Below are 18,297 nucleotides of genomic sequence, written 5' to 3' on the forward strand. Positions count from 1 at the left end.
GGCCTTCTTGGAGACCTTGAGTGGAGTCCTGCATGGGGCTCCAGTCGGGGACTCCATAGTTCTGCTGGGGGACTTCAACGCGCACGTGGGCAATGATGGAGACACATGGAGAGGCGTGATTGGGAGGAACGGCCTCCCTGATCTAAACCAGAGTGGTTGTTTGTTGTTGGACTTCTGTGCTAGTCATGGATTGTCTATAACCAACACCATGTTCGAACATAGGGATGCTCATAAGTGTACTTGGTACCAGAGCACCCTAGGCCAAAGGTCAATGATCGATTTTCTAATCATTTCATCTGATCTGAGGCCGTATGTTTTTGGACATTTGGGTGAAGAGAGGGGCGGAGCTGTCAAACGATCACCATCTGGTGGTGAGTTGGGTCAGGGGGTGGGGGGAAGACTCTGGACAGACCTGGTAAGCCCAAACGGGTGAGTGCGGGTAAATTGGGAACGTCTGGAGGAGGCCCTGTCCGACAGACTTTCAACTCACACCCTACGGGCGGAGCTTTTCGTGGCATCCTCGTGGAGGCTGGGGAGGGCATTGAAACCCCGAGTAGCACAATGTTCAAAGTTTCCATTGCTGAAGCTGCGGTGAGGAGCTGTGGTCTTAGGGTCTTAGGTGCCTCAAGGGCTGTAACTCACGAACACCGTGGTGGACACCGGTGGTCAGGGAAGCCGTCCGACTGAAGAAGGAGTCTTTCTGGGATATGTTATCCCAGAGGACTCCGGAGGCAGTTGCAAGGTACCGAAGGGCCCGAAGGGCTGCAGCCTCTACCGTGAAAGAGGCAAAGCAGCGGATGTGGGAAAAGTTCGGAGAAGATATGGAGAAGGACTTTCGGTCGGCACCAAGGTGCTTCTGGAAAACCGTTCGCCACCTCAGGAGGGGGAAGCAGGGAACCATCCAAGCTGTGTACAGTAAGGATGGGACGCTGTTGACCTCAACTGAGGAGGTAATAGGGCGGTGGAAGGAGCACTTTGAGGAACTCCTAAATCCGACTAATACGCCCTCTATGGTAGAGGCAGAGCTGGAGGATGATGGGGGATTGTCGTCAGTTTTCCTGGTGGAGGTTGCTGAGGTAGTTAAACAACTCCACAGTGGCAAAGCCCCAGGAATTGATGAGATCCGTCCAGAAATGCTTAAGGCTCTGGGTGTGGAGGGGTTGTCTTGGTTGACACGCCTCTTCAACATTGCGTGGAAGTCTAGTTCGCTACGCTAATTTGCATATAGTGGTGTCCCATTTCATAGGGAAAGAGCTTCACCCCCACTTCCCTCGTCAAGGGGACTTTACTGTCAAGGGCACTCAAAACCAAGTGGAAGTTTTAAGGGGGGAGAAATGGGACAGACCCTTAGTCTGTGTTTTTCAGACAACGGCAGCTACAGTCTGGTGTTAGAATCCTCTACAGTGAAATACAGTCATACTTTACACCGTTTAGCTGTCAGCATTTTAACCGTGTTTACTCCAGCTGCTAGCTAACAGTAGGTTGACGTTACCTGCTGCCAAGTGTAGTGTTGACTAGCGTCCCGTGCGGCGATGTTTCAGTTCCCTCTAACGTCCGTTTTCGGAGCATCAAAGAGAAGCGCAGGCATTTAGGTGGCACCTAAATAAGGCACCGAAATCCGCGTTGCTATTCGGTCCGGTAGATAACGGTCGTTAAGGCACCGGTGTCGTATTAGCACCCGGTGTCGGACTCCCCCCCACAAATAACAACTCTTCGGATCTACACGATTCACGTGGATGACATGTTCCCATTCAAAATGGCGATTGCAGGTATGTACTACTCTTTGGCCGGCTCGCAAGCCCAAACAAGTTGTTGTTGTTTTGTTTCCGGTCTAGCTAGATCCGGTGTGGTGTTGTAGTTTTTCTAACTTTACTAGTTGTTGCAACAGCATGTGAAAAATCTACAAAGTTTGCTAGGCCAAAAAGAACATCAATTTGAGTAATCTGTAGAACCTTCATGTGATGATAGCATTTTAGTGTTTTTTTTTTTTTTTTATCTTTATTTATTCAGGGAAGGTTCACTGAGAGGAAGCCTCTCTTTTGCAGGAACACCCTGATCACATTCACACAGTTACACATTCATACCTGGAAGCTGCCCATTGCAACCACAGTCTGATCTGCTGGCCAATGAGCAGCTGCACTGGAGCGGTTCTGAGCGGGTTAAGGGCCTTGCTAAAGGGCAACTCAGTGGTGGTAATGAGTGAGGGACTCACTCACTTTCCCCACCCAGATTTTATCCTGTCGGTCTGGGGATTGAACCAACGACCTCCTGGTTCTCTAATCTTTAGGCCACCACTGCGTCATTCGTGGTGTCCAGCATTGCTGTCTACCACTGTGTTTTAATATACTTCCACTAGGAGTCCCCAAAGACAGATGCTGCACATAGGGTCATAGGATATCTGCAGGGTTATGGACGTAAAGGATATGTTAACATTTCTTCAAGTCTTTCTGAAAATATACTCACATGCCCATACAGTATGTACATTTAAATGTTTTGGCTTGCTTTAATCATTCTTCCTGTTCATACTGGCCATTAATGGATCTTTTCCTGATGCATTTCCAATGGAAGCGAGAGAGCTCCTTCTGGCAATTAAAAAAAATGCATTTCAAAGTTGAGCTGAACATAATGAGCGGCTTCTGCAGATTACAGTTACAAAGATTAAACACATAATTCCTTCACTTTGTTTCCCCAGTCAGTGTTTTTTTGTTGAGCTGAGAAGATTTCCACTTGATTAGCCTAACTCAGACCGCACAAATGTATTTTTGCACAGATTGAGGCCTGTGGATTTTGCCCCTCAATCACTTTTGGAAGCGCATTACAGTAGAAAGGGTTCTATTAATAGCCAGTATGAACAGAAGGAATGTTGACAGCAAGCAAAACCTATTTCAATGTTCACCTGGGCACGTGACTATTTTTTTAAGACAGAATGTGAACCTATCCTACAAGAAAAGTGTGCATAAAGGGCTCAAACATATCCTCAATTACTTGCTGACACACACACAGACAGTTCAGAGTGGCAGATGTGTGTTAGAACGTTGGGCCCATTTGTCTTTGTAGAGGTTCACATCTTCATTTTGTGCTGACCCTTTCAGCCCATGGCCAGAGAGTACCAGAACGGTGATGGCTTTGGCTACACTCTGGCATTCAAGAAGAAAGACATGCCATCTTGGACTGTGGTGCGTATTCCTCACGTGGAGTCATCCCGATATGTTTACTACAATGACAGCCTGCTGCCATACAGTCCCTTTGAGGTGAAGATCAAGGCTTACAACCGCAGAGGAGAAGGTCCATTCAGCCAGATCGCTGTGGTCTACTCTGCAGAGGAAGGTGAGGAAGAATGCTAGCAGTAAGGTCAACTATGCAACATTTGTAATGAAATGTTTGAAACAGACATTCTGTCTCTAACTGCAGTCTTTGCTGTAACCACTAGAGGGCAAACTCAACCTAGATTGACCAAAGTCAGCTCACTTATGAATTACTGATAAAAATGAACATGACTGTCAGTTTGTACCTCTGTTCCCAAAATATACATCGTACAGTGTACATGATGAAGTATGTTACTGCCTCCTCACAGAGCCGACAGTGGGGCCGTCAACCATCAACGCCACAGCGCTGAGCGCCTTTGAGATCCAGGTTTCATGGGAGCCAGTCCAGCAGCTCAGCGGCATCCTCAGAGGATACGAGGTGATGAGCTGCATAAATGCACATCTGGATGTTTGTCCAACACAGCAGATTGTAACTGACTGTCAAATATGGGATAGAAAAAGTGATATGGTAAAATTCAAAGGGGCTAAACATTACCTTATGAAGTCATGTAAAGAGAAGTGTAGTGATTATAGGACATGCATTTTAATTTCTAGTGTAAATATAGTCCAGCTAAATCAATATGATCTCCCTCAACAACATCTTTCTGAACCACTAAATAACTGAAATATGTTTTCCTTTTTATGTGAGTATTTGACATTTAACTAATAAAATAAGAGAAGATTAATAAATGCTAAACTGTTACACATTGTTATCAGGGAGATTTTGCTCCCTTGGTTGTAAAAGCTGATGTATTGTGTCCTTCAGCTGGACCTGTCTCTGTTTGTGATCAGAGTTTATCACTAAATCTACAGCTACCATGTTTTACTGAGGTGGCAAAGGAACAAACAATCTCAAACTTTGGTCTCTTTGACAAGGTTGTCCTGTTATGCCGGAACAGTCCTCTGCCCTGCCGTTAGACTTCTAATCATTTTATTAGCTCTTACACAAGCTGCCAAAGTTCAAACTCAATGTATAAGCTTTGATTGTTTCAATGGCCAAGAGCTTAACAAATGCATCAGTTTATTAGTGCTGAGATGACTGATATCAGCATGCTCAACACAGTCCTTGTTGGTAAAGTTGAGATAATCAATTTTATTTTCCCTTATTAGTGAAGATAGATGTTGTAGCCACTAGAACCACAGACACATAGAATGCAAATATAAAAATGTTGATATTTTTCATGCTTCTGCTGCTATGAATGTGAGACTTAACTTTAAAACCGTATTTAATTAACTGGCACTACAAGGTTCATATGCAGTGTTTCAGGTTGCATTGTGAATGTGCTTTTGGTGTGTCCTCAGATCCGGTACTGGCGGCAGCATGAACGGGAAGCGGCAGCAGATCGAGTGCGAACAGCAGGACTGGAAACCACAGCCAGAGTGTCTGGACTCAGACCCAGCACTCGATATCACATTGCCGTTCTGGCGTACAACAGCGCCGGCACGGGGCCGCCCTCGCCACGCACCACCGTCACCACCAGGAAACCACGTAGGGCTGCAGTTATGACACATGCATACATTGTCAGGGATGGTATATAAGCTTTTCCTCATCACTGTCGCACCAAATGCTTGCTCTTGGGGGGGAATTGTTGGGTCTCTTCTAAATTAAATTATATTATAGAGACCACAAATTATAGAGTGTGGTCTAGACCTACTCTATTTGTAAAGTGTCCTGAGATAATTTCTGTTATGATATGACACTATAAATAAAATTGAATTGAATATGTGGAAACTACTCAGTAAGCAAAATGCATCTGCAAGTGAAGCTCTGGGGTCACAAGGAGGGACAGATTCTCAGAAAAAAATGTTTTGGTTTTCTTTTAGTTCAGCCTTCAGCAACAATGATAGCAAGAGTCTGAACATTTGATAACCTGAGACAGCACTAACCAAACAGACAGCAGGAAGTGCCTATATCTGATTTTAATAAGGGGCTTTTCAATCATAAACAACCATACTGAGATTGCTTGAAAGTCTTGGTCTGCTTCCAACTGGATTTTATGACTGTAGATATGTTTTGAACTCAAACTCCAAAGCTTAAACCACTGTTAAATCTGTGTGCCAATGTGTCATTAGGAAAGCGATGTATATTTTTTCCCTTGGTTGAGACCAAATGAACCGAACCATTGAAAGTGTACTTAAGAAAAAGTGCTTGGGTACTGGGAAGTAAAGAGCAGCAGATTTGAAGGGCAAGCCAAAATCAATTACATTCTAGAACACAATTCTTCTTGGAGGCTTAAAACACTAACTACACTCATGATTCTTTTCTCAATAGATCGCTATGTAACATTTACTATTCTGTTATACACTCATCATTATCTGACTTGCATATCCACAGATAGTTGTACAAACCCACCCAGGCACACACAGGAGTCTCTCCTCAGCCATGTCCCGTGTAAAGGACGACTAATACATCTCTGCTAAATGATCCATGTAGTCTTTATAAAGGACAACACACATTAATTAACATTTCTGTAAATGTGCCAGTGTTAGCCAGCCGGCTAATTTTCAACTGTAGTCCTTTGGCCAGATGATTTTAGACCAGAGCTACAGGAAACATCAAGACATTATTACAGGTTAAACTTTACAGACAGAAGTCAACAAGACACCATAAAGACAGCTAGAGCAACAAATAAGCTTTCTCAATAAGCCATGCAGAGCTACAGGAAGCAGCAAGACATTAGTACATCTACACATCAACAGTATCCACATTCAGTACAGGAAGCCATGCAAGCAACACAGACCCATCTTGCAGTTCAGGTTAATAAGATGGTAAAATAGTTAAAATACAAGTTTATCTTTCATACATACCCAAGGAATGCCGAGTGGGCTATATTTGACACTGGGCAAGATATCAAACATCAAACATGTTAGTTAGCAGGTCAGCAGTGATAACAACAATAATATAAAATTAGCAGGAGATAAAAAAATTTCACAAGTCTGGCTTTCCAAGAGCCAGGCCTTGAGACTTTGTGTGAAGTTATGGTAGGTGGTGCATTTTTTTTTCATTTGGTAGAGTGTTCTAACCGAAAAGCATGATTGACTAAAGGAGCTGGACCTGTAAGGACTTACACAGTACCCTCTCAGAACAGACCTTGTGGATCTATTGTTAGAAGTTATTTGCTTAAACCTACATTGTGTAATTTTTTGTTGTTGATTCTTAGCAAAAAACCCTTTGTTCTTTCACAAATATGTGCTCATTCATGTGTAATTACTTCCACCAACTAATCAAAGTATTCTCGTCAGCGTAGAATCTGCCATTCAGAATCATTCAGAATACATACGAGCGACTCGCTCGAATGACGGCAGCCATGTAGCGCCTCCATCTTTAAAATACATTAGCCAAAGAGGGACATACCTCCGCATTTCACCCTCTTATCACCTATTGGCACCATGACGAATGCAAGGGGGAGATTACTTGCCAGGGAAGCGAAAAAGAGAATTAAAACGACAACGCGACAGGCAAAGCAACAAGACCAAAGTTAATATTGGAGTGGCTAGAAGAGCTAATTTCAGGTTCGGCCACCGTAGGACGGAGGGCTAGAAAGTAATATTCAGTTGGTTGTCATATACAATTCCACCGCTAGATGGGAGAAATTCTTACACAGGTGGAAGAGCTTTGCCATTCAGGATCTTGAACATTAGGCAGGTGTCATTGTATTTGATTACATTTTCCCAACTAAGAATGGCATATCTGTTAAGAATTTTACAATGGTCATAAGTATTGTGTTTTCTGTCTAACACTTTGAGGGTTCTAGTTGAGGGCCTCAACTAGAACATTACACATGATCTCTGTTTTAGAGCAGCAGTCACTCCTCTGCCTGGAGCCATGTCAGCATGTACACATAGACATAGGCGCCAATACCGTGGGTGGTCCAGAGCTCGAGCACCCACGGAAAATAGTGAGCACCCACGAGTGCCAGACTGCCAGTAGGCTACATTTATTTAAAATTAAATATCGCTAGTTAGTTGGTGCTAAGTGGAGCGTCTATCATAGTGTGATTGGTTATGTCGGTGGCATTGATTCTTAATTTCCCACGAAGCTGATCACGGTTACGTGTCAGTTAAACTTCTCATCTCCAGTCCTATCTGTATTTGTGAGAAGTGGCGCTGTCCTGAGTTGACAGATAGCCTACCTTACGGCTTTATTATCGAGTTAATAGGTGTGTGTGTTCGTGTCGGCTGCTGTCCATTGCCTATCGTTCTGAAATGCAAACATTTTTTGACTACTTTTTTTTTTTTAAAGGGCGTGCGCTCGTGAGCACCCAAGGAAAACATAAATCGGCCTGGCAAAACATACCCCACGTATCTCTATACTACATTATTGTGATATGTGTGTGTCTTTATGTAGTATTCTTACATAAATTAAATGTATCTATGTACTCTTGCTAGTAGATTCAGATTAATGTATTTGTCATAGTTCCTTGTGTACTTACATACATAAAGAAAATGAAAAAACTGTCGTCCACCAGCCACTTGCAGTGCAACAGGAAAAGACAACAATACAGACGTACGTAATAAAACAGAGACTAAAATATATAAAACCAGATAAAAAACATTTAAAAACAGTTAAAACAGTACAGTGTGTTAAAGTGCTGTAATTATGTTAAAAAAAGTTGAGAAATTAGCACGCAGTGTGTAAAAGTGTTATAGTGCCCATAAAGGTCATTTGTAGCAGTGGCTGAGACAGTTCAACAAAAAAATACAAAAGCTACACGTCTCTGCCACTGTCAGCCATTTATAATGGCATGCTCAAACATTAAGACAGTGGACATAAATCAATAAATGTAGACCCACACACATGGGCGCACACACACACACACACACACACACACACACACACACACACACACAGACAGACAGTATATTGACATACTGTGCATAGATGAAATATAACTGAATAAATACATTAAAAAGCAAATTTCTGGTAAATAAGTGAAACCATAAGAGATAAATAGATGCTTACATGTTTGTGTTTCCATTACAGCTCCTAATCGTCGTCCGGGCAACGTGTCATGGAGAACTGATGGCTCATGGGTAACAGTGAGGTGGGATGTTGTGAAGGCCATGCACAATGAGTCAGCTGTACTGGGCTACAAAGTGAGTGTTGTAAAAAAAGTCAGTGTGTGTGTGTGTGTGTGTGTGTGTGTGTGTGTGTGTGTGTGTGTGTGTGTGTGTGTGTGTGTGTGTGCGCCCGTGTGTGTGTGTGTGTATGTGTCTGTGTCTCTGTGTGTATGTCTGTGTGCAAGCGTGCGTGTGTTTGCATCAGTGCACCGGCATTAAAGTTGACAATGCTATTGCCTCGATTAAAAATGTACCCCGATAACAACTTGCAATGCATGATTGTAACATCTTTGTATTGGTCAACTCTGATTTATTTATACATAGGATAATTATTAATAAAGGCTCTATGCCTCATTATTTAGAAATAGGACCAATCATTTTATATTTAGAGTGAGTCCTCCTCTCTAAACTCTAAACCAATGGTCTTCAGTGTTTTTTAAGCCAAGGACCCCTTAACTGAAAGAGAGACGGAGCAGGGACCATTTACTACATATACTGTATGAAATTAAGTTGCATATTAAACTGGACCTAAAATAACATGTAGGGCGGCCTAAAGCCTTCATACCTTTTTTGCAATTATTAAAATAATAATTGTTGGCATGATTTTATAAATCATCTTTTAATGTTACACATACATGTGGCACAGTGAATCTTTACAATTTACTGTATATGTGGATGGCTACCTTAGTTACTACCTTACCTACAATATAGGCCAGTAGGCTTTTATCAGTGGGGATTTATATTTGGCAATAATATGTTGGAATTATGTTAAGACATTTACATTTTTGAAAAAACGTACAAAGATTTACAATAATGGTAGAGCCGCGCCCATATATAGAGGTTTACTCCTCAATGCAGCGGATCCGGGTTCGACTGACTCCGACCTGTGGCCCTTTGCTGCATGTCATGTCATTCCCCCTCTTTCTACCCTTTCATGTCCTATCAAAATAAAGGCCAAAAACGGCCACAAAAAAAATCTTTAAAAAAAAAGTGACTCTGAGGACCCCCTGTTGAAGATCTCTGCTCTAAACTTGCGAGTTCATGAGATCTGTCTGCTGAGAACAACCTCATGGAAGTCACATTTGACCATTTTTCATTTTATAAACAGACAAAATGTGTTGCCAAAGTCAATCTATTAGGCTGAGACAGATTCCATATTCTGTTAGCGTTCAGAGGGCTGCTGACTCGGGAAACAGGAAATAGTTTGGATGTGTTTTCCCGGGAAAACAGGATTCCCGGGATTAAACCCTAATACACACAAATGTCAAGATTACGTGATGATCATGTTAAGAATAATAACCCTCATGTAGTTTGACAGAAGTACATGTATTTGCTGGCTGATGTTTTGCTTTTGATATGTCAGATCATGATATGTGTAATCTTCTCTACATGTGAGATATGAGAAGCAATAAGAAGGCTGTATAACAAAACGAACGATCTGGTTTATCAGCCTTGTTCCAGCGATATGCATGAGGAAAACATGACCAGCAAAAGATAACCACTGGAACAACGGTCCTTTCATTTCAACACAAACAATGACATTGCAGAATGGAAATCACTAAAAACCACAGGCAGTGTATTCGGGTGTTTTTTGAGCTGATGCTAACTGTAAAAATGTTTTTTCTGTTGTAATGTTGAGCTCTGAAACTTTAGACCTGCTGTGTTCTGTGTGTCAGGTTCTGTACAAACACGAGGGCCAGACAGCACTGAAGGTTCTGGACCACACCAAGACATCCATGAGCCTACCGCTGCCAAAAGACAACGGTTACGTTGTGTTGGAGATTCGGTCGTGGGGAGAGGGCGGGGACGGGCCAGCACACGAGATTATTGTGTCCCGGGACTCCGGTGAGAAACTACAAAACACAAATGTTTATTAAAATCACCAAATAGGAGTGTTAGACAAATACATACTGTACAATTACAGCAGGAATGATTCAACGTTGAAGCTCCAAAATGTGTTATGTGTTCCTGGCCCTATAATGACTGACATTCAGTGATTTTACCCATGGATGTATTACATTATGGTCACGCTGTACATGGATATAGGATTGGGCAGTATAGATAAAATTCTCTATCTCCGTAATGAACAAAAAACAACAATGACATTTCTTACAGACTCTATTTAATCTGCACATTGGAATGTAAAAGTCTGACATAATTATGTAGCGTTTTCCATCTAATACGACTTTTAGTTTCAGGTTATAGGCGGTGCTTTAAGAGCCTCTCTTCAGAGACTGAAGCCAATTATTTATCAAAGTCAGTGTTATCGTAGAGATAGGAACATTGTAATATCTATTGTTGACCATAAACATGTCAGCGGTATCTAAAACAAATATGGGCCAGTATGGGTTTTATATGGTTAGACATGCAAGGTCCTTTGGTTATAATGGAAAGGTCGAAAGGACCTTTTTTTTTATCTCTTCCTTACAGAACACTTTTTTTTATTTAAGTTTTCGGTAACACTTTATTTGAAGGGGTGTGCATAAGACTGACATGACAGATAAAGGAATCATTTTGAGAGTTCATGAATGTTGTCATTAAGTGTCATTTGGTAAATTATGATACTTTTAATGCAAAGTTAGCATTGTCCGAGATGTCTTTGTCATGACAACTTGACATTAAACAAGACAATACAACCAACTTCTACCAAACATACTTAAATGTTTTTGCAACCAAGAGTTAAGAATACCTTTTGTTTTGGCCATTTTTGATGTAAAGTTGTAATGTTCTTGGTTATGTGAATTCCTAAATATTTAAAGTGTGCTTTACTGGAATATCATTCAGAACAATGACATCACACTGTTAGGGTAATATCTCACACTTGGAAACATTCAGCTTTAGACCTGAGGCCCTGGACAATTGTTCAACCAAGTTATACCTTTTAAGATTATTAATTACACTTAACGCTAGCAGTTCTGTAAACAGCAGAAATAAGAAGGGGGAAACTGGACATCCCTGCCAAATTCCACGTTTTATCTCAAATCTATTAGTTGTATTGTGGTTAATTATCACAGAACTATGTCTTTATAAAGCATCTCAATAACATTAATAAAAGCATCACCAAATCCAAATAACTTAAGAGTTTTCAAAATAAATGTATGCTCAATAGTATCATAGGCCTTGTAGAAATCTAAAAAAAGAACAAGAGCCTGTGACTGCATCAGCGTAGTCCAGTAAATCATGCACCAGCCTTAAATTATTTGTTATGTGACGATTTTTCATAAAGCCAGACTGTGTTTCAGGTACGATATCACCAAGGCAATTTTAAGTCAATTGGCATAAACTAAGGCTATTATTTTATAATCAGTAGTTAATAGTGAAATTGGACGCCAATTGTCAACAAACTGTGCGTCCTTACCCGGTTTAGGGATGAGTGAAATAATTCCTTGTTTCATAGTGGTGGTCATCTCTTTCTGCTCCAAACATTCTTTATACATACAAAGCAGCGGCTCGTGAATATATTCCCAAAAATGCACAAAAAATTCTACAGAAAGCCCGTCTATACCGGGAGCCTTTCCTTTTTTCATGGAATGGATAGCTTTCATTATTTCAGCAGCTGTTATATTAGAATCACAAAGTGCTTTGTAAGTATTAATGTTCGGGATGTATTTTCTTATTTCTTCAATAAACATGTTGCAGTTACTGACAATTAAACTTGGAAGAGTACAAATCTTTATAAACGGCTGTGACAAATTCTGAAATTGAAAAAGGGTCAGTAGATTTGGTACCATATATATATTATATTAGGAGAAGTTAAAGCTTTTCTTTGACCATTTCTTTTCTCAAAAAAATAACTTCTCACCTTCTTCTAGCCATTTGGCCCTTGATCTTATAAAGGCCCCTCTGGCCAAATCAAAATAGAACTCATCAAGTTGCAGCTAAGCCTTTTCATTTCTATTTTTTCTTTTTCATTCATTTTATCTTTAGATAACTCATTTAATCTATCAAGTAATTTAGTTTCCATGTGATTTTGATTAGCTTTTAGCACTTTACATCTCTTAATGGCAATACATCTGGTCTTGAACTCCCGTTTTTGTTTACATCCCTCAGTGAAGTTGGAAATGAATTCAGTTATAAGGTATTTAATACTGTTGTTGAAACTTTCATCTTTATATAAGGCATTATTCATCTTCCAATAACCTTTTAGCGATGTAGTAACCTGCTGGTCGCACAGTTTAATTGTTATTAGCTTATGATCAGAGAACGGAGCAACTGAATGTAATATATTCTTAACAAAATTAATAGCAGATTGAGATATCAAAAAAAAGGTTGATCCTAGATTTAAGTGAGTTTTTGTTTGACCAGGTGAAGTCCATTTGGTCAGGGTTAAAAAATCGCCAAGTGTCTACCAAGGAAAGATCAGAACACAAGGATAGAACCAAATTATTGGCAATAGGACCCTGACTCAATTTGGGGGGAAATCTATCTATCTATCAATCTAACAATGGAATCATCAATTCATTGAAGTCACCCCCAAAGATAATATAGGAGTCAATATATTTGTCCAGAAATAGTTTGGCATTGTTTGATATCTGGGCAAATAAACTTTTGTTGGAAGAATGTGAGTTATAACCATAAACATTGCATATAATAAAAATGACATTTTCCTGCTTTATGACAATCATCACTCATCTTCCTTCAGAGGACTTCATGGTTTCTAAAACTTCTCCTTTGAATTTGTGAAAAAGTATAGCAACCCCTGCTGAATTATTACTTCCATGGCTGTAGAGTACTCCCCCACTGTGATCTCCAAAATTTGGCATCCAGTTCAGTTGAGTGAGTCTCTTGGAGCATTACATCTGCTTCTCTTCTTTTACAAAATAAAAATAAGGCTTTCCTCTTACATTTAAAGACAAAATAAACAAAGACTTGAAAGAAAAATCCATAACAATGAACAACTACAGTTAACACTTAATCAGAACATTGAAAGCTTTCTAACACGCCTAGCTACAAAGGAGAGGTGGATAACAACCATCATTCATCAAAACATGTGTGAGACAAAAAAACAAAAAACTCTGAAAATGCTAATATAAAATACAATAATTTTGGAAGCTATGTCCCTAGTATAGATTTTGACTACTTTACTCATAACTTTCCTTAAGTAGTAGCCTACTTAGAGCATGTATAAAAGAATATGGGAAAACAAAGTATTGTATTGTAATTTAGGCATATAGACCATTAAAATTAACCTAAATTGAATCCTTATAAAGAGATCCTAGAAATTGCAATAGGTGGAGAAGTCAACATTAACACCTATGGGCTTGTTGTTAAAAAAGAAAATCCACATTAACCCCTAATCAAATAGCTTAAGAATGAATTTTAGCAAGCATTTTTTCCCGTCATCTGACTTCTTAGAAGAGGTCTTTCTTCCCGTCAATGAGGGCATAGCAGTTCTTAAAGAACGCTTTCTTAACCTCCTCTTGTGCCTTCTTAACTAAGGGCCAGAGTCTGTCCCTCGCAGCTCTGTCCTCGGCAGGCAGAGGCTCCGTGATGGTCAGATGCTTATCCCGAAGATACTTGCTCTTCCTGGTAAAATGCCAAAACGCATTTCGTACTCGTCGTGCTGTGAAGAGTATGATGATAGATCTATTCTTCTCCGCTTGTTTAGGTCCAAGGCGATGTGCAATGTCGACTCCTGCATTCATATTGTCACTGACGTCGGGTGCAACATGTTGAAGGACGTCTATGACACGTTTTCTCAGGTCTTCTCCATCAACTTCTTTCAAGCCATGAAGTTTCAAAAACCATTTCCAGCTATAATGGCAGGACTCATCTACAGTAGATTTTAGAGTGTTGTTTTCCATTTTCAAGGCTTGAACCTTGCTTTGCATTCGGTTTGTTCTTTCTTGTTTTCACCGACATCAACCACAAGTTGTTTAACAGTAGCCAAAAGGTTTTCTATCTCTTTGGAAGTAGCCTGTGTTGTCTTCTCAATTGTGGAAATCTTTTGGAACGTTGCATCACGCATGACAAAGAACTCGCAGATAGCAGCTAGGATGTCCACATTACTTTCACTGTCACTAGCCATAGCACTCATTGCGGTTTCACGTTTAGTTTTCTTACTCAAGGGCATGGTAGGTGTGTCTGGCTCGGTAACTACAGTAATGTTACCTACTTCAAACGATGGGCTTGAATCCATCCAAGTTTTACCGTCTTCTTCACCAGATTCCACAGGACAGTGATATGCACTGGAGCTAGCACTAGCTGTTAGCTCGACTTGTGAATCCTGTTGCATCTGCTGCATCTTCTGCTTCTTTGATTTATTTTTCCCTTTCTCATAAATGTTCCACTCTTTCACTCAACTAAATGTATATTTACTAGGGCTATCAATCGATTAAAAAATGTAATCTAATTAATTACATACTCTGTGATTAATTAATCGAAATTAATCACATACATAATTAACGGTGCCTGAACCGATACTTTTTAAGAAAGTAAAAAAAGAAAAGAAAAAAAAGGGTAAGCTGACATATACACGTTCAGCCACGACGACGCCATCTTGCCACTGTCATTAAAACAACCTCTTAATGACAGTGGGGGGCACTGTCATTAAGAGGTTGTTTTTTTTACATTGGCTGTCATGAGAGCATTATAATTCACGTGTCATGAATTTTTTTTTTAAAGCTAACGTTATCTGTTCAAAATTCATTAAATCACCTCGGTACTGCATTCACTGTCGTCAAACTGGTCTTAGAAATTTTAAGACATCTTAATGACTGAAAAATTGTTTCACTACACTTTCACTTCAAGGATATTATTCATGACACCGTCATATAAGCATTTGATGATGAAATCAAACTTCATAACAGGTTCAAATATTTTCACTTTACAAACAATGGTAACGTTCGCTGTCAGTCCATGGTATCTTGATTTTGCTTTAGTATGGCTAAACAAGTTGCACTCACTCATTTTTGCTGAGGCTCAGCACACAGAAACTGGACATAGTACTGGAAGTGAATGTCTGCAGCTGGGTGTGTGTAAACTCTCACTGTGTGCAGGGTGAAATCTGTGTTTCTCCCCGCAGGTCAGAAGCAGAAGATCCGGCAGCTTTCTGTCGGTTTAAACCAGTCCAGAAGAAGACGCACAAACAGAGGCGAATTTATGTTTCCTAGGAGGGCAAAGCTATGTCCCACCCTACCCTGCTTCTGATTGGCTTACTCTGGTATTCTCACTCTAACATTAACCAATCTCCTTCCTCATGCTAAACCTAACCAATCCAACAAACGAAGGCAGTGGGTACTAGCCATTCAGAGGTGGATAAGGGCGGGACATTCCTTCGCCATCCTAGAAATGCAAATACGCCAATATCAGAGCACTTTACGGTCCTCTTCTGCTCAGATGCATCCAATGTTCAACATAAACACATTTCTACAGGGACAAGAAAACAATACATGAGATAAAATGTTTTGCTTAAGCTCAAAACTATGACCTAGTATGATGAAAATAGAAGATAGTTTGTTGAAATGTTGGCTTATTTAGCCTAGTCAAAAATATGAGATAGTTAATTGTAATTGGAAGTTGAACGAGCAGTATCTTGAACAACGAAAATGATAACCCATCTATAATGAATTCCCTTTTTCTCCTTTAAGCCCTGTGAACAGTTTTTCAGGCCCACCTCAACTTAATCCAGGCCCACCCATCTGTCACGTTCTGCATCTGCCACTGGTCAAGCTAAATATTCATGACACAATTATAATGCTCTCATGACAGCCAATTTAAAAACCAACCTCTTAATGATAGTTTAATGTAATGTTAACACGTAAAGCTAAATAGTTTATTAAAGTATGATAATTGGGGCTGTCATGACATATTTATGAAGGTTATGTTGTCTAGGTTAATGTCAAGTTGTCATTACAAATACATCGACAGGTTGTATTGTCTAGTTTAATGTCAAGTTTTCATAACACAGAGATTGTTGTCTTCGTTAAAGTCAAGTTGTCATGACAAAGACATCTCGGTCAATGCTGACTTTGCTTTAAGTGTCATAATTTACCGAATAACACATAATGACTACTCATAATGACTCCTTCATTTTCATGACAGGTGTCATGTCATAATAATGACGGTGTCATGTCAGTCTTATGCACACCCCTTCAAATAAAGTGTTATCAAGTTTTCAAATTTTATCCAAACACAAGCAGCTCTACAAGAACTTTAACCTTGAACCAAATCTGACAGATTCAAAGTGTGGCTGGGAATATTTGTTAAATCCAGGAACTCTACATCTTGTTAAATTGACTTGTTACTTGGTGTCTCTCATACAGGAACGGGTATGATGGTGCAGAACGAGGCTTCCTCCACACTGTCCACGCCCCCTTTCCACCTCCTCACTGGCTTGGTTCTTCTAACTCTTGTGTCGTTGTCGGGCCTGTGATCTCAGCCATCTGTGGACCTTTTGATTTGAACAGCTTGAAAATAAAGCTGTCCTGTGTCTCAGCCTGTGTTTTGGGTCGGGTGGGTTCCAGTATTCTGGGAGGGTTGTAGCACCGCAGGGATTGGATGGGTGTTAGAGAAAGGTGGGGGTTAATTTTTTTTTTTTTTTAATAATTAGAAAAAAAAAGAGGGTCTTTAAAAAGTCTGGATGTGTTGAAGGTGGTTGTGTATTTGTGTACTGGTCAGTCAAACCATGCCTTATGGGGACCATCACTTCTGTGGCTGACGCATCACAAACAGGTGTAAATTATTCATAGAAACAATGAAGTGTATAACTGGTGTACATACAGTACAGTCTTACATGTGATAGGTGTCTGCCTGTTCACTCTGAGAGCAACTTGACTGATAAGTCTCTGTATTCTGACCGGTGTGAAGCGTTGTGAAGGTCTGCATCGAAAATATTTAAACAGCTCCTCATGCATTTTTTACTGTTTGGTATGTATGTACCGTCGTTATTGTATTGTCACTGTTTCCAACATCCTGAAAAAACGGTAAATTTCATAATGCAGCGTTTCAGTCTTGGAAAAGCTCTTCGACACTGGCAATTGTCCTAGAGAACCATGATATGTCTTGGAACGGTTTTGAAATGAAAATTGGATGGCTACATAAACTTACTGTAGCCACAAAGTAGTGTGTACAAATCCCCATATTAAATCAAGCGGTCTTGTTGCTCACAGTGTGAACACAGAATAAGAGTCACTGAAGCACTGAAGAACCTTTTATTGTTGATTTCAAGCTCCTGCTAATGTCTGTTTGCTTGTTTGTGTTTTTGTCTCAGCTGTAATTATAGCAAGCTATTGAATTATGTCAGCGGTCCAAATGAATGTTTACGTTTTCTGTTTTTTATGTCTCATTTTGAGGGAAGTAAAATTGGATAGATGAAGGGATTATTTCATTCTTTGTTTACATTTGTTGTGCCTGCATTGTTATATTTCTGTAAATAACAACAAAAATGCTTTTGTCCAGTGTTTATTGGGTTTATTGCAGCTACTTTTAGGCTGGTAGGTTGATATGAATTGCCTGTGGCTGCAAGAGATTAAAGAGTTAGTCACCAAAGGTATCAGAGTACAGATAACAGTGTCATATATCCTTCTTAGTGTAATCCTGTCAGCATCTATCAGCTCTGATGAAACCTGTCTGGTTTACTGCAGTTTACAGGACTGGGACAGGTCTGTTCAACATGTCAAAGATGGACATCAAGTGCTTATGATTTCTGTCTTTTGTTTTTACCTTTATTTTTTGGTTGATTTGCTCTGAGCTGTTTGCTGTCAACAGTTTAATACTCAAAAGGTTGACTGATGCTTTGGGTATCAACAGGTTGTTTTCTGATCAGCAGGGATGTGTTTTTCATACACTCGTGCAAAAAACAAAAGGAGACTAAATAAATGTTTTAAAAATGCCAAAATCATTGCGCGAACCAGGTTGCAAGTTTAATTGGAAGGTTCTCTGTCACCCAGTAACTCTGGGTAGGAGATCCAAAGAAACTCACAAGCTTCAA

At 40.1% G+C, this 18,297-nt stretch overlaps 1 protein-coding gene across 1 annotated transcript in view; it reads left to right on the plus strand.

Moving 5' to 3' along the window:
- The window catches only part of cntn2 (contactin 2), a 52,392-nt gene extending 35,451 nt beyond the window's left edge, over positions 1–16,941 (plus strand). The window contains exons 17-22 of the mRNA XM_078249343.1: positions 3,093–3,327; positions 3,575–3,684; positions 4,608–4,794; positions 8,290–8,402; positions 10,043–10,211; positions 16,631–16,941. Coding sequence (XP_078105469.1) covers positions 3,093–3,327; positions 3,575–3,684; positions 4,608–4,794; positions 8,290–8,402; positions 10,043–10,211; positions 16,631–16,740 — 924 coding nt within the window. The 3' untranslated portion in view covers positions 16,741–16,941. The remainder of the gene's footprint in view (positions 1–3,092; positions 3,328–3,574; positions 3,685–4,607; positions 4,795–8,289; positions 8,403–10,042; positions 10,212–16,630) is intronic.
- Positions 16,942–18,297: the final 1,356 nt, after the last annotated feature.

Source organism: Sander vitreus, chromosome 4 (assembly GCF_031162955.1).
Source record: "Sander vitreus isolate 19-12246 chromosome 4, sanVit1, whole genome shotgun sequence".
Taxonomy (NCBI): domain Eukaryota; kingdom Metazoa; phylum Chordata; class Actinopteri; order Perciformes; family Percidae; genus Sander; species Sander vitreus.